The sequence below is a fragment of the Ranitomeya imitator genome, chromosome 7 (assembly GCF_032444005.1).
Source record: "Ranitomeya imitator isolate aRanImi1 chromosome 7, aRanImi1.pri, whole genome shotgun sequence".
Classification (NCBI taxonomy): domain Eukaryota; kingdom Metazoa; phylum Chordata; class Amphibia; order Anura; family Dendrobatidae; genus Ranitomeya; species Ranitomeya imitator.
In genome coordinates, this window is record NC_091288.1 from 40970490 (window position 1) to 40985046 (window position 14557).

Genomic DNA, 14557 nt, shown 5'->3' on the forward strand with positions numbered 1-14557 from the left:
CTGGAGGCGGTGATGAGCAGTGACATCAGTAATGTGACCACTCGGCACTACTCAGCCATGAAGGTTACCACAGGTCACAGCCGGCGGTTTTCATGGTAAACTCTGTCATCTACAAGCTGTGAACTGCTTTACCCTTACTAATGTCAGCCCTCGCAGCTGTCTGCTTTCCCTTAGCTGCTTATTAAAAATAAGGGGGACTCCATGCCATTTTTTTTTCTTTTATTTATTAGCTAAAAACAAGTACAGAAAAATACACACGCAAAGCACTGATTATATGTGTCTGTATAAAGAATAGTTTTATTAGTAAACTAGCTTGCAATAAGGCTAGGTTCACATTGCGTTAGTGCAATCCGTTTAGCGCATACGCTAACGGAATGCGCTAACGCAATGTACAAGAAGGGATTGCGTTTAGCGATCCCGCTAGCGCAGATGCCCGATCTGCGCTAGCGAGAAACGGACCTCGGACGCTGCAAGCAGCTTTCGAGGTCCTTCAGAAAATAACGGGACATCGCTAACGCATGCCAAAAATGGCATACGTTAGCGATGCGTTAGATACATTGGGGTCAATGGGTGCGCTAACGGATCCGTTACATAGCATTAACTGCGCCATGTAACGGATTCCGTCAGCGGACACCCACTAACGCAATGTGAACCTAGCCTAACAGAGAATTACATTATATAAAAGATGATGTTAAAAACTCATTGCATACAAATGCTACTTAAGAAAAATCGCTTTGTACTCGCATGACATACCGTACTTATTGATTTGGACGGCACAACCCTCTTTTGATCTTCCTTTTCCATCTTGCAGTTATCAGGCGGTGCAGGAGGGTGTAACAGTCAGCGCTTACCATTCAGTGACGTGTTGGAATCACTCCCCGGCCTTTGAGTGACAGACCGCTCTGCAGCATGCGGTTGCACTCTCCCAACCAGGACTTTTTTGTGATCAGATGCATCTCTCCATACGTCCGTATGATAAAGTTGTTCTGCAGATCAGCGTCACCTCTACACGGCACGGTGTCATCCTGCGAATCGACACCTTGCACATTTTATTATATACTGGACATAATACAGGTTCCGGCTGTTGCTAAAGTGGGCCCTTACTATTTTCAATGGTTTTCTGACCTCAAGGACCCCTCACTGATCATGAGTGAGCGGGGGGGGGGGATCCCTTGGCTTCCCCTTTTAAGCTTTCCTTACACAACGTGTACGTAGATGTGCGGCCGTTCCCTGCACATCGGGTGGTCTGTGTGCTGCAGCCCTGCGGAAAACCGTTAAAAGGGAATTCAATTTTTGTACTTTGGGGTCCGTCGGTGGAGAAAGATCGGAATCGCCATTCATTTGTAGGAGAATTCGCACCACCTCTGACAGCAGTGAGCATCGGCGGCCCGTTTTCAAGAAAGAATCAGGTTCCTCTGGTGGGATCCAGATCTGTTCAACTTCTATGTTCTATCCTGTGGGTGGGAATACCCCTTTAAGGGATTGTGGCCCTAATCTTGCAACACAGCCCTTTCATTCTCAGGATCGGTGGAAGTCCTGAAGGTTAAACCCCTTCGCCTCCCCCATCTCATTGACCAAAAAGTGATGGTATATCATAATATGCCTTTACATGATGGGACTCTTCATTGTATATCTAAAATAGCTTTTATTTATAAAAAAGTTGGCTTTAAATAGGAAAGAACCAATAATCCCCTTATTGATTGTCCCCTAATTTGAGTGCGTCGGGGGCTTATCGGGTGAGAATTGGTCCTGTTGTTCTTTAGCCCCAATTTTCGTTGTCTGAGAACACTGCCCCTTATTCTCCAGCAGCTTATTCATCCGGTCACACACCTTTTGCATGCCGTCTGCTGGCCGCTCTGCGCTGCTGCTATATGGGGATGTTATTATAGGTCACCATAATGGGAGACGCCTAGAAGTCTGTGCCAACGTTCATGTGAGTCAGACTTTTCTGTGTCGTACATAAAACAGAAGCCTGCGTGCCTGCCCAGCCTCACCTCCTTACAGCGCTGGGCGGAGGCGACCACCCTAATAATAGGTCAGACCTACAAATAGTCTATGGGTCAGTATGGCGGGCACAGACTCCTCAGTGTGACGTGATGCTAGATAGACTTGGTCACCTTATGGGAATGGATGTGCCCATACAATAAACTCCTGAATTTCCTCCCATTTCCGAGTGTAGGACTAAGCCTGCGACACCAGACAGCGCTGGCCGGTGCGCCGCAGCTGCTTCCATCAGACGATCGATGTTACTCTCCTCGATTACCCCACTGTGTAACCCTCTCTGGCAATAGTGGTGTTTTCATGTCATCTGGCCTGGTTTATGATGAGTCTATTGGTTCCTCGTGCCCAGGAACAAACCTTTATCAGTATAGCTCAACCACATTCTCAGCCTTTTTTTTTTTTTTTTTTTTTTTTTATATTGCTGAAACAAATTAGAAAACTTCACAGCCAAGAAAGTCATGAGTTTAGATTTTTTTTTAATGTTTATTCATCTGCTATGTCTCCATGGCTGTGTCTTCTGACCCCCACAGTATTACTCGCTGCCGTCTGTACCCTGATTATTACCAGTTTACCTAATCTAAGGGCAGATTGGGGGCGAAGACTGTAGGATCAGGCTAGTATGGAGGGCATATTGTAACTATTAAAAAAGGACTTGTTGCCAAGTAAATTGTCCAGTTTTTGCCTGAGGTTTTTTTTTTTTTTTAAATCCGACATATGGTTCCAGAGATTTACTTTTACAATGGGGCGTGGCTCACAGGGTAGTTATGCAGAAATACATTCCCCAGAGGATCCTTTATTTTAGTAGAGTCCCCAGTGCAACAAAATTAGGGGGTGTTGTTCCCTATCTTGTGTATCAACCTACATCGCTAGTGACACATACGGTTTATTAAAACGTTTTTTTTTTTTTTTTTTCATTGTATAATAAAACAACCCTTGTGTGGTGGTCTTGCAGTGAGCGGCCCCTCCGCGGCCGCCTCTCTGGGCCGCTTGCTCATTACTGTTTACAGGCTCTTGTAGCCAGCACCATAAATAGCGCTCACACACGACTTCTAACCCGGGCCAAGGGAGAAACGTTTCTCATGTTTCATCATTGCCTATACATTACATCAAAAGTCCCATCACCTGTCACCTTCGAGCAGAAAGCGCAGGGAAAGGAGCGAGCCAAACTACGCAGCCGCTTGTGTTCTGTACTGCAACACAAAGCCGAAAGCAATGTTCTATTGTGGAAGTGACCTAATAAGTGGCGTTATATGCCTGTACAGTGGGGAAAATAAGTATTTGATACACTGCCGATTTTACAAGTTTTCCCACATACAGAGAATGGAGAGGTCTGTAATTTTTATCGTAGGTACATGTCAACTGTGAGAGAATCTAAAAATAAAAATCGTAAGATCACATTGTGTGATATTTACATACTGTAATTAATTTGCATTTTATTGCATAAACTAAGTATCATTACTTATTTTTTTATTGCAAACATGTTTTTGTTCTAATTACTTTCCCTTCTTAATATGGAGTCACATTAGCGGTTATGCTTTTCAGACTTTCCGTTAGTGTTTTTTTGCACATGGGAGGCTACTGTGATTTTCATAGAATTGTTTGGACATTTATATATTAGGCTGTAAAAATTCAGTAGTTTAGAGATCTTCCTAATGGTTAAATAGTATGATTTTTTTGGGAAACAAAAGTCCTATAAATGTCTGTTCTCTTCCTGATCTCAGGATCTGGGCTTTTAGTTGAGATGAATCTGTGCTGCACTTTATGCACATGCTCAGTTGTGACCAGGGCTGTGGAATCGTAGTGGAGATGAATCTGTGCTGCACTTTATGCACATGCTCAGTTGTGACCAGGGCTGTGGAGTCGTAGTGGAGATGAATCTGTGCTGCACTTTATGTACATGCTCAGCAGTGACCAGGGCTGTGGAATCGTAGTGGAGATGAATCTGTGCTGCACTTTATGCACATGCTCAGCAGTGACAAAGGCTGTGGAGTCGTAGTGGAGATCAATCTGTGCTGCACTTTATGCACATGCTCAGTTGTGACCAGGGCTGTGGAATCGTAGTGGAGATGAATCTGTGCTGCACTTTATGCACATGCTCAGTAGTGACCAGGGCTGTGGAGTCGTAGTGGAGATGAATCTGTGCTGCACTTTATGCACATGCTCAGTTGTGACCAGGGCTGTGGAATCGTAGTGGAGATGAATCTGTGCTGCACTTTATGCACATGCTCAGTTGTGACCAGGGCTGTGGAATCGTAGTGGAGATGAATCTGTGCTGCACTTTATGCACATGCTCAGTTGTGACCAGTGCTGTGGAGTCGTAGTGGAGATGAATCTGTGCTGCACTTTATGTACATGCTCAGCAGTGACAAGGGCTGTGGAGTTGGGGAAATTGAGGAGTCCGAGGTTTGGCTTACCGACTCCACAGCCCTGCTCCTAATCCTGAGATGATCTGTTGCAAGATTCACAATACAGTCTGAAATAATTCTTATGTCTGAGGCTGATGTACTTGCTACAATATTAAATGTCATAATTGCTGTATAATAATGTTGTCATATTAGTTTTACTCTCTTGCTAATGTAGCTAGAGCTATGTAAAAATGCTCCTATTAAAATGAGGGTTACACCAAAATTTGGACCTGGTTCTTAAAGTAAGTACACTGGCCCCATCAAGTCTAAAATCTATTTAATAATGTCTGCAGCTTCTGTTGTGAAGTCTGGTGATAGATCTGGTTTAGGGAATTTTTTTGCACATTACTTAATCTGTGCACCTAGATGAAGTGACCATTCTCTTTACGTATTTCTGATAAGTTGGGAGGGAGGGTTAAAGAGATACCATCATCATTTTTATTTCATTAATTATTAGTCTGCATGAAAATAAGTAAAACTTTGTAATTGATCTTCTCAGTGAAATCTGCTTCTTTCCTCCAGGACTGATCATTCATTCTCAAAGTTCTCAGATCATTGGTAAAATCTGTATTCAGTGAAGACACTGTTACATTGCTGAGCTAGGCGATTATGGTTTTTATTTGAACTACCTTCAGCTCTATCCATGGCGGCTGGATGGATGAAAGATCTGTGGGAAGATCAGCTTTGTTCAGTACTAGATCGGTCCATCAGGGTCTTCTCCGCATTATCTTGAAAGTTCGGTATCAAGTCATCAGACTGTTGACCTTTCTCTTCACCTTGTTGCTTCTATTCGTCCGACCATGATGTCTTTCTCCATTGATTTCTCTCTGTATAATGTGTCCAAAATAGAAAAGTCATAGTTAAGTGATCCTTGCATTGAGTGACATGTCAGGCATGATTTGTTCCAAGATTGATGTTTGTTGCTCTTGCCTTCCATGGTATTGATAACCTCCTTCTCCAGCACCACGTCTCGAAAGCGTGATGATAGTTGGTGCTCATAAAATTCTATGTAGGGGCAGGTGTGTAGGTAGTAGTGCTGCCTCTAGCGCCTCCCTCACCCTTCCATCTACGTAGAATCTAACAAGCACCAACGATCATCTTCCTGTCTTAGTAATGTAACAATCTGGAGAGCTTTTCCCCAGGAGTTAGTGCCTCTTTGCACCATCCCCATAAGACTGCGTTCACAGAACTGTGTGAATTTTACCATCCATCAGAAACGGACAGTGTTTTTATTTTTTCCCCTCAGGTGTCACCCTAGTTACATCCAGATGCTTTTTTTCTCAAGCCAACAAAAACACCCCGGAAAGGTTTTTTGCATGTATTCATATTTTCCAAGTTGATCAATAAGCAATAGATCCGTGAGACACAGAAGCCTTCTGATTTGCATCCGTTATATGGCCAAGTCTGATCTGGGATCGGAGTAGGTCTTACTCAGTCTCGTGGATCTCTCGCTCAGATCCCAGATCTTCATGGATGTGTGTATCGATCCATACTACTCTATGGGTACGGGTGCTGTCCGAGTAACCATTAGACACCACATTGACACTTTACATGGATGTGTGACTGCAGATGGAGGAGAACCAGAACCTTCTTAGAACGTCCCCAAAAATATAACATTATCCCTTTGTGCGATATAACAATTTCCTTTGTTGCTTCCAGTCCAGCACCTAAACAGTCAACGCGATTCATTCCAGCAGTCAGACACAAGGGGCATCTAAGTGCCGGCATGCCAGCGGGCGCGTTCAGCTGCTCGTCTACTGCACCCGACCTAAACCAACTCCTTTCCATATTCCACTTCTGATAAAAGAAAGAGAAAACCCCGGTGTTGTCATAGTGATGGAGGAAAAAGCCATGCAAAAATTACCTTTCAATCTCCACTTAATAGCAGGTTTACTGCTCCGGCACAAAGCCTCCGATTACAGCGAGTTCTCTATGGAGATGCTGCGGTATAAGTGGCTGAAACGCGTGGTAATTACAATTGTCCGGCTGCCAGCTCCTGAAATGCTACAAGAGGGACCAGATCTTCTGTACCACTAGATTCCAGGCAGTATCTTACTGCATGGTTAATGATTTATATGCTGAACACGCAGGGAAGTTATCCTGATCAACACCTAATAACTCGGATCCACTGCAATCACACTATCCTTTCCCAGATGTACCGTTCATGGCAGCTTGTATTGTGGTTACAGCCCTGAAAAACAGTCGTGCGGCTCTTATGGATTTGGAGGATATTTGCCCACATCGTCTTCCATCAGGTGTAGACATTAGGAGGATTTTATGAGCTATACCTCCGATGGTGGTTCTAACATCAATAATTTAAAGCCGTCAACTGCCTCTAGGCTTCTAGTGTGGGGGGGACAGCCAAAAGGACACTTCTTACTTTTATTGGGAGCGTAAGGGTTCTTTACAGTAAGAGCAGTCACTGTGGAATGCCGACCACAGAGGTAGTAATGGCCGACACTATAACTGCTTCTATACAAGTGCTGGGCGATTTCATCAGTACACAGAACATTGTGGGTTATAAGACCGTCTTCAACCACAAGGTGTTTGCTCTTTTATTTTACAGCGCTTTACATCACTGTCCCCATTGGGGCTCACAATATAGATTCCCTATCAGTATGTCATTGTAGTGTGGGAGGAAATTGGATAACCCAGTGTAAACCCACGCAAACACGGGGAGAATATACAAACTCCTTGCAGATGTTGTCCTTGGTGGGATTTGGACCCTGGGCCCCAGCACTGCTATGCTAACCACTGAGCCGCCCTGCTGCTAATGTTTTCAAAAAAAATTTCTCTTCTATTACAGGTTTTGCAAAAGACACAAGGTAAAGTCGAGCTCGTGTGTTCCCTCGGTGCCCCACGATTTGCTGATGATGTCGGAGCTGGTTATACCTCGCTTCATCTTCTACCTTATTCAGTACTTGAGAGATGGGTACAGCGAGCCTGGTATGTGCAATACAAGATAGTCTGCGGCTACGAGATCACGCATGGCAAAATCTAATGCAATAGTACTAGGACGCCAGTGCTGCTACATAGTAATGGTCATGAGGCAAGAAAACATCTCCCTTTATTCTCATAAGAAGTGAATAAGAGAAGTCAGAACGGTTGTATTGACAAATTAGAAGGCCATTGCATGCAGTGTTGCTGCTTTTCTGCAGCACTATTCTTCTTGGAGTTTTAGCAAAAAAAAGTTATACACTGCCTAAATGTTTTCCACTTTTTTGGGATTGGTCCATTTATAGCTTATGAAAACGGTTTTACAAGCTAGATCTCAAATACGGAACCCCTTAAAACTCAGTGCGTGCATGGCCTAAGAATCCACTGTGTCCCCCATAGTAGATTGCTTAATCTACAAACAGCAATTTTATCTTCTAGAAAATTAACTCTTTAGAATCAGCTATGTCCTACTTTGCAGATAAAACCCTTTGGAAGCAGCTGTGACCTCCTTTTGGAGATTTAACCTTTTAGATGTAGCTGCATAGTACACAGTAACATTTAATATCATTGCATGGGTGTTTTTAGCATAGGACATGCACATATCTGCTAGATCTGCACGTGTGCTTTTCTAGTTGTTAGCTGTTTGGCAACTGTCCTATTTGCCATGTATTATAATTATTATTATTATTTATTGTTATAGCGCCATTTATTCCATGGCACTTTACATGTGAGGAGGGGTATACATAAAAACAAGTACAATAATCTTAAACAATACAAGTCATAACTGGTACAGGAGGAGAGAGGACCCTGCCCGCGAAGGCTCACAATCTACAAGGGATGGGTGAGAATACAGTAGGTTAGGGTAGAGCTGGTCATGCAGCGGTTTGGTCGATCGGTGGTTACTGCAGGTTGTAGGCTTGCCGGAAGAGGTGGGTCTTCAGGCTCTTTTTGAAGGTTTCGATGGTAGGCGAGAGTCTGATGTGTTGTGGTAGAGGGTTCCAGAGTAGGGGTGATACGCGAGAGAAATCTTGTATACGATTGTGGGAGGAGGAGATAAGAGGGGAGTAGAGAAGGAGATCTTGTGAGGATCGGAGGTTGCGTGCAGGAAAGTACCGGGAGACGAGGTCACAGATGTATGGAGGAGACAGGTTGTGGATGGCTTTGTATGCCATGGTTAGGGTTTTGTACTGGAGTCTCTGGGTAATGGGGAGCCAGTGCAGGGATTGGCCGGGGAATAGTGGGGGGACAGGTAGATTAGTCGGGCAGCAGAGTTTAGAATAGATTGGAGGGGTGCGAGAGGGTTAGGCTAGGTTCAGATTGCGTTAATGGGACCGCGCTAACGAACAGCGTTGCACGGCGAAATTAACGCCGTGCAACGTGTCCGTTAGCGCGTCCATTGGCAGCAATGGGAACGCGCATCGCTAGCGCGTTCCATTTTCAGCACGCGCTAGCGATGTGCCGGTGTTTCGTGACGCGCCTCGGACGCTGCTTGCAGCGTCCGCGGCTCGCCCGAGGTCCGTTCTCCGCTCTCGCAGATCAGGGATCTGCGCTAGCGCGGGACGTTAAACGCGACCCCGAAAAAGTAATTGCGTTAGCGCAATCTGCTAGCACTTAGCGCTAAACAGATTGCCCTAACGCAATCTGAACCTAGCCTTAGAGGGGAGGCCACAGAGCAGGAGGTTGCAGTAGTCAAGGCGAGAGATGATGAGGGCATGGATTAGGGTTTTTGCAGATTCTTGGTTGAGGAATGTACGGATTCGTGAAATATTTGTGAGTTGAAGTCGGCAGGAAGTGGAAAGGGCTTGGATATGGGATTTGAAGGAGAGATCAGTGTCAAGGATTACCCCGAGGCAGCGAGCTTGTGGGACTGGGGAGAGTGGGCAGCCATTTACTGTAATGGATAGGTTTGTTGGGGGGGGGGGGGGGGGAGGGAGGTCGCGTGAGATGGGGGAAAGATGATGAATTCTGTTTTGTCCATGTTAAGTTTCAGAAATCTAGCGGAGAAGAAGGATGAAATATTGGACAGACATTGAGGGATTCTGGTTAGTAGGGAGGTGATATCTGGTCCAGAGATGTAGATCTGTGTGTCGTCAGCATAGAGATGATACTGAAAACTGTGAGATTCTATGAGCTGTCCCAGGCCAAAAGTGTAAATGGAGAAGAGCAGGGGCCGAAGGACTGAACATTGTGGGACTCCGACAGATAGGGGGCGAGGTGAGGAGGTGGTGTGTGAGTTGGAGACGCTGAATGTCCGGTCTGTTAGGTATGATGAGATCCAGGATAGGGCCAAGTCTGTGATGCCAAGGGATGAGAGGGTTTGTAATAATAGGGAATGGTCCACTGTGTCAAAAGGCAGCCGACAGGTCGAGGAGGAGGAGGACAGAGTAGTGTCGCTTGCTCTTGGCGGTTAAGAGGTCATTGGTGACTTTAGTTAGGGCAGTTTCAGCGGAGTGGTGTGACCGGAAGCCATATTGTAGGCGGTCAAAGAGGGAGCAAGAAGAGAGATGGGAGGACCGTTCGAGGTAGACGTGTTGTTCCAGTAGTTTGGAGGCATAAGGGAGAAGTGATATAGGGCGATAGCTAGATACAGAGGATGGGTCAAGAGAGGGCTTTTGGAGGATAGGTGTGATGGAGGCATGTTTAAAGCTTGAGGGGAAAACACCAGTTGTTAGTGATAGGTTGATGAGATGGGTTAGGGTTGGGATGAAGTGGGAAGGGATCGGGTCAAGTGCACAGGTGGTGAGATGCGATCTTGAGAGTAGAGTGGAGAGTCGATCTTCTGTAATGGTGGAGAAGTTGGTTTTGGAGGTGGAGGGCTGGGAAGTCGGGAGGAAGGGCTCTGGGGGTTGTTGACCAAAACTGTCTCTGATGTTATCAATCTTCTGCTTGAAAAATGAGGCAAAGTCTTCAGCTGAGATGAGTGGGGAGGGAGGAGGTGCCGGGGGACGGAGGAGAGAGTTGAAGGTGTTGAATAACTGTTTAGGCTTGTGAGACAGGGAGGATATGAGAGATGAGAAGTAGGTTTGTTTAGCTGTGGCGAGTGTGGTCTTGAAAGTAGTGAGGGACTGTTTGAATGCGATGTATAAGGGTCTTGATTCAGAAATGAGAGGCACTGCACCATCCTATGAAATTATAGGGAGATTTTTTTTGTAGAGCTCCTGATTGATTTTAACTCTTCATTTGCAGATTACACTATTGTTCAGCACTCAGGTTTATACTGAAGGGAGTATTGGTCCAGCTACATTGTGTACGCTCTTTCTGCTAACATGTTGTATGTGGGAGTGCCTGCAGATTGCCGGTTCTGTGCTCCCATTCCCAGCGTTAGTCCCCTTGTGTTTGCAGTCTCTCAATGCTCTTTCATACATTTAGTTTCTCAAAATTAACAATTTCCACAAAGAATGCTTCTTTTACAATGGATCAGTAAGAAGACCAGATTTTTGTGGTTTTGCTTAGAGAGTTTGTGTGATCCGTTTCTTCATATTTGTCTTGTGTATCGCCATTATAGGTACACGTCTTACTGCCTGATTATATAGGCGAAGCATTGAAAGAGTGATGGCGGGCAAAAGTCAGATGTAAAGCTGCAAACAACTAGTGCATGTGCACACGTTCAGTTTTTGACACGTTTTCACCATTCATTATTATGGGTGAAATCTGCAGAAAAAATACTAAAAGAATTGACAAACTGTTGCAAATCTACAAGATAAACATAATTAACTTCAGTAATCTCATTCACGTTGCTGGTACTAGGTTTTTGTGACAAATCTGCGCAGAAAAAACACGACAAAACCGCAAGGTATGCCCGTTAACATGTCCCTGTGCATACGTTGCAGATTTGTTTATGCCCAGATTTGTCACAAAGCCTGAAGGATTTCTTAGTACCGGGAAAGTGTATGAGAATCTGAAGTCTCATGCACATGTTGCAATATTTTCCTTGCAGAATTAAATCTGCAGAATGTCAATTTTTTCATCCGTTTTGCTGCAGATTTCACCCAGACTAACCAGTGGGCAAAAATCTGCTACAAAAACGGTTGTAATAAAAGCACAGCAAAAGTATTTTACGTAGCTTTTTTTTTATTCCTGCCAAGAAATGCAGAAATTTCTGCTGCAGATACTTAACTTGTGCACATAATACCCTTATTCGGTTTTGCTTATGTGCTGGAACTGTTAGGCTTCTTTCACACTTCCGCTTTTTGCAGTCCTTCGGTTTGGGCAAAAAACGAATCCTGCAAATGTGCTCGCAGGATGCGTTTTTTGCCCATAGACTTGTATTAGCGACGGATGGCCACACGTCGCGTCCGTCGTGCGACGGATCCGTCGTGTTTTGGCGGACCGTCGTAAAAAAACAAAACGTTCAATGTAACGTTTTTGTGCGTCGCGTCCGCCATTTTCAACCGCGCATGCGTGGCAGAAACTCCGCCCCCTCCTCCCCGGACTGCAGAATGGGCGGCGGATGCGTCGAAAAACTGCATCCGCTGCCCACATCGTGCAAAGAATTCACAACGTCCGTCGGTACGTTGGCCCGACGTATTGCGACGGGCCCGTACCGACGGAAATGTGAAAGAGGCCCAAGACATCACGTTTTTGACGCAGCAAAAAGTACCATTTGTACTAAAAAAAAAAAAAGAAAAAAAAAGTGAATAGACACAAAAATATTCAGTAAAAATGTATAATTTTATTGAATACATGAAAGTAAAATTCATATAATAGAAAGAACATTTGGGGATAAAAAAAAGTCCTATAGAGGAAAACGCATAGAGTGGGTATTATCAATGGATGGCATTGCACAATATGGCTATGTGGCCAAAGTAAAAATAGTGCTAAAGTCCATATAACCATATGTAGCATTATATAGTAATAACCAGTGGATACAGATATAAATAATCATATACAGACATCATAGAAAAGTAAAATAATGCAAAAGAAGTTCATTCACCAATTACAAGTACCCAGGAACTCCCACGTACGTTTCGCCAGGTGGCTTTCTCAGGGAGTATGAATAATAAGTACGTAGCATCAATAGGTCCTCGTGGGAAAAGAGCCTTAATGTTCTGCATTAGTGAATGTTTGAGGAATAGAAGAGGCTGTGAAGTGTGTATTCTGCTCTGTAGAAGTTACATAAGCAGCTGTGCGGGTTATGGAAGGATATCTTGTCTCGAAAACTGCTCAGTCTCCGGCATTGCATTGCACCCACTGAAGGCAATAGATGTATAATATATGGATGAGATGAAGAAGACCCCCACTATGACTTCCCGGTTTTGCTGCTGCTTTCCCGTTGTAATGTCTGGAGTAAGGGTTTCTAATGGCCGGCTTATGCGGTTGTCATTTTTGCAGCCAAGCGTTAAGGTTTCGCTTCCTCACTTTCTAATGGTGTATAAGCCGCGCTGCTCGGCTGTCACATTTTACGAACATTTCTTTGCTTTTCTCAAACCACTGAAATCGATTTTCTCCGTATGATACCTGACACACATTCTCTGTTGCTAAGCAACATTTATCATAAATGTTGGCGACTAATTGCCGAGTCCTGAGATTACTCCTACATTTACCGTAAGGTGAATTTCTTTGTTCGGGGGTGTAGAGTCCATCCACCTGTAGCTGGAGCGGGCTATGTATGTGGGATTTTTTGTTATGGGAATGGTGATTTTTCACTCCTTGTGTATTCACCTCAGTCACCAAGATTACTGTGCTGACCTCCAGATCTATCGGCTGCTTGTTGGTTAACACTGTTGACTTGCAACATCGGGGTCTCGCCCAAATTTTCTTTCCACATGCCAAATGGATTGTGAACCTCAAAGAGAATGGGGATTGTTAGAAGTGATGACCATGATCTCTGTACAGCGCTGTGGAATATGTTGGTTGTTTGTAAATGAATAATGGGTGATGATGTTTGATAGGCCAGTGTAAGGAGACTTACAGGCCATGCAGTGCCCCTCTGGGAAAATAAATATACAAATTGCCTCTTCATAGAGGAAGAGGACTTGAACTCTAGTGCCACTTGCTGAAAGTAGCAATCCTAAAAGTCAATATTAATTCTTTAACGATCCTTGCCGTATGACTTAGGATAACAGCCAAACCAATATTTGCAGACACGTGTTTCGGGGTATTGCCCCTCCTGAGTGCAAAGCATCAGATCTGATTTGGCTGTATGAGAGGTCTCTGATTGGGTGTTTAAGGGGAAAGGCATGTAATTGCTCTAGTAAAGGGCTTCTTTAGTAAAATGATGTTGATGACCTATCTTTAGGTCATTGATATCAGATTGTGGAGGTCCGTCACTCACGCTGATCATCTCTTACAAGCTCTCGTAGTGTCCAGATGTACAAGTGATCAGAACCGCACTGCACAGCATCGGTCAGTGTGTAGTGGCTTCTGCAAAGTGCTGCACATCCAGTCCACTCGCTGCATGCATACAGGGGTACACCGCCACTCACACTCATTCGTCCACTCGCCTATTGCGCTAGGCTAACAATAAGAAAAGCGCTCCCCATAGCCAGTTCACACATCCACAACACCCTTCTTGCTGCCACCACACTTCGTTTCGTTGCCTCTCCTGGGAAACACACTAGTGTGCACACACACCATTACGGCACCACACCGGTACACTTGTAGCACTTTAGCTCATAGAAACGGTAACACAACTCAACTCTCCTTTCCCTCTTTGAGGTTGTGGGTACGTTTTTTAGGGCAGAAAGAATTAAATGTATTAAATTTGAGATTTAATATTGGAAAGGTATAGTGCTTACAAGAATCATAAAAAGGATGAAATAACAAAGACCTACACAAAGCAAAACCGTACAAAAATAAAAGGGATAAATACTAGAAAGCTGTTACCAATTAGATCGGTGAGAGATTCATTGCGGAGGAGACACTGCAAAAACTTGGACAGATCTTAAATCCTTGTTGTTTCTCCTGGGTCTAACTCCAGGTGTCTGGATGAAATATTGTGAAAGGTCCCATCCTGACGCCTCACACCTCCTCCTGGTCAGGTGAGTGGAGGATGGTTAAATATTAGTGATAACCTAACTTGCTGGGATAAGGTGTTATCTGAGCATGCTCAGGTGCTAACCGAGTGTTTTTGGCGTGCTCGAAAAATATCTTCGACTTCCCATGGCAACATGTCTTGCGGTTGTTCAACAGTTTCAACACATGTAGGGATTGCCTACAGCCGTAAGACATGCAGCCGCAGGCACCTGAACATATCGACAGTCTCAATACATGTA

At 44.5% G+C, this 14557-nt stretch overlaps 1 protein-coding gene across 2 annotated transcripts in view; it reads left to right on the forward strand.

Moving 5' to 3' along the window:
- Nucleotides 1-14557, forward strand: part of UBR3 (ubiquitin protein ligase E3 component n-recognin 3) — a 171625-nt gene that overhangs the window by 15880 nt on the left and 141188 nt on the right. For both annotated transcript variants that reach the window (XM_069733106.1, XM_069733107.1), the window contains exon 2: nucleotides 7213-7352. In XM_069733106.1, coding sequence (XP_069589207.1) covers nucleotides 7213-7352 — 140 coding nt within the window. The remainder of the gene's footprint in view (nucleotides 1-7212; nucleotides 7353-14557) is intronic.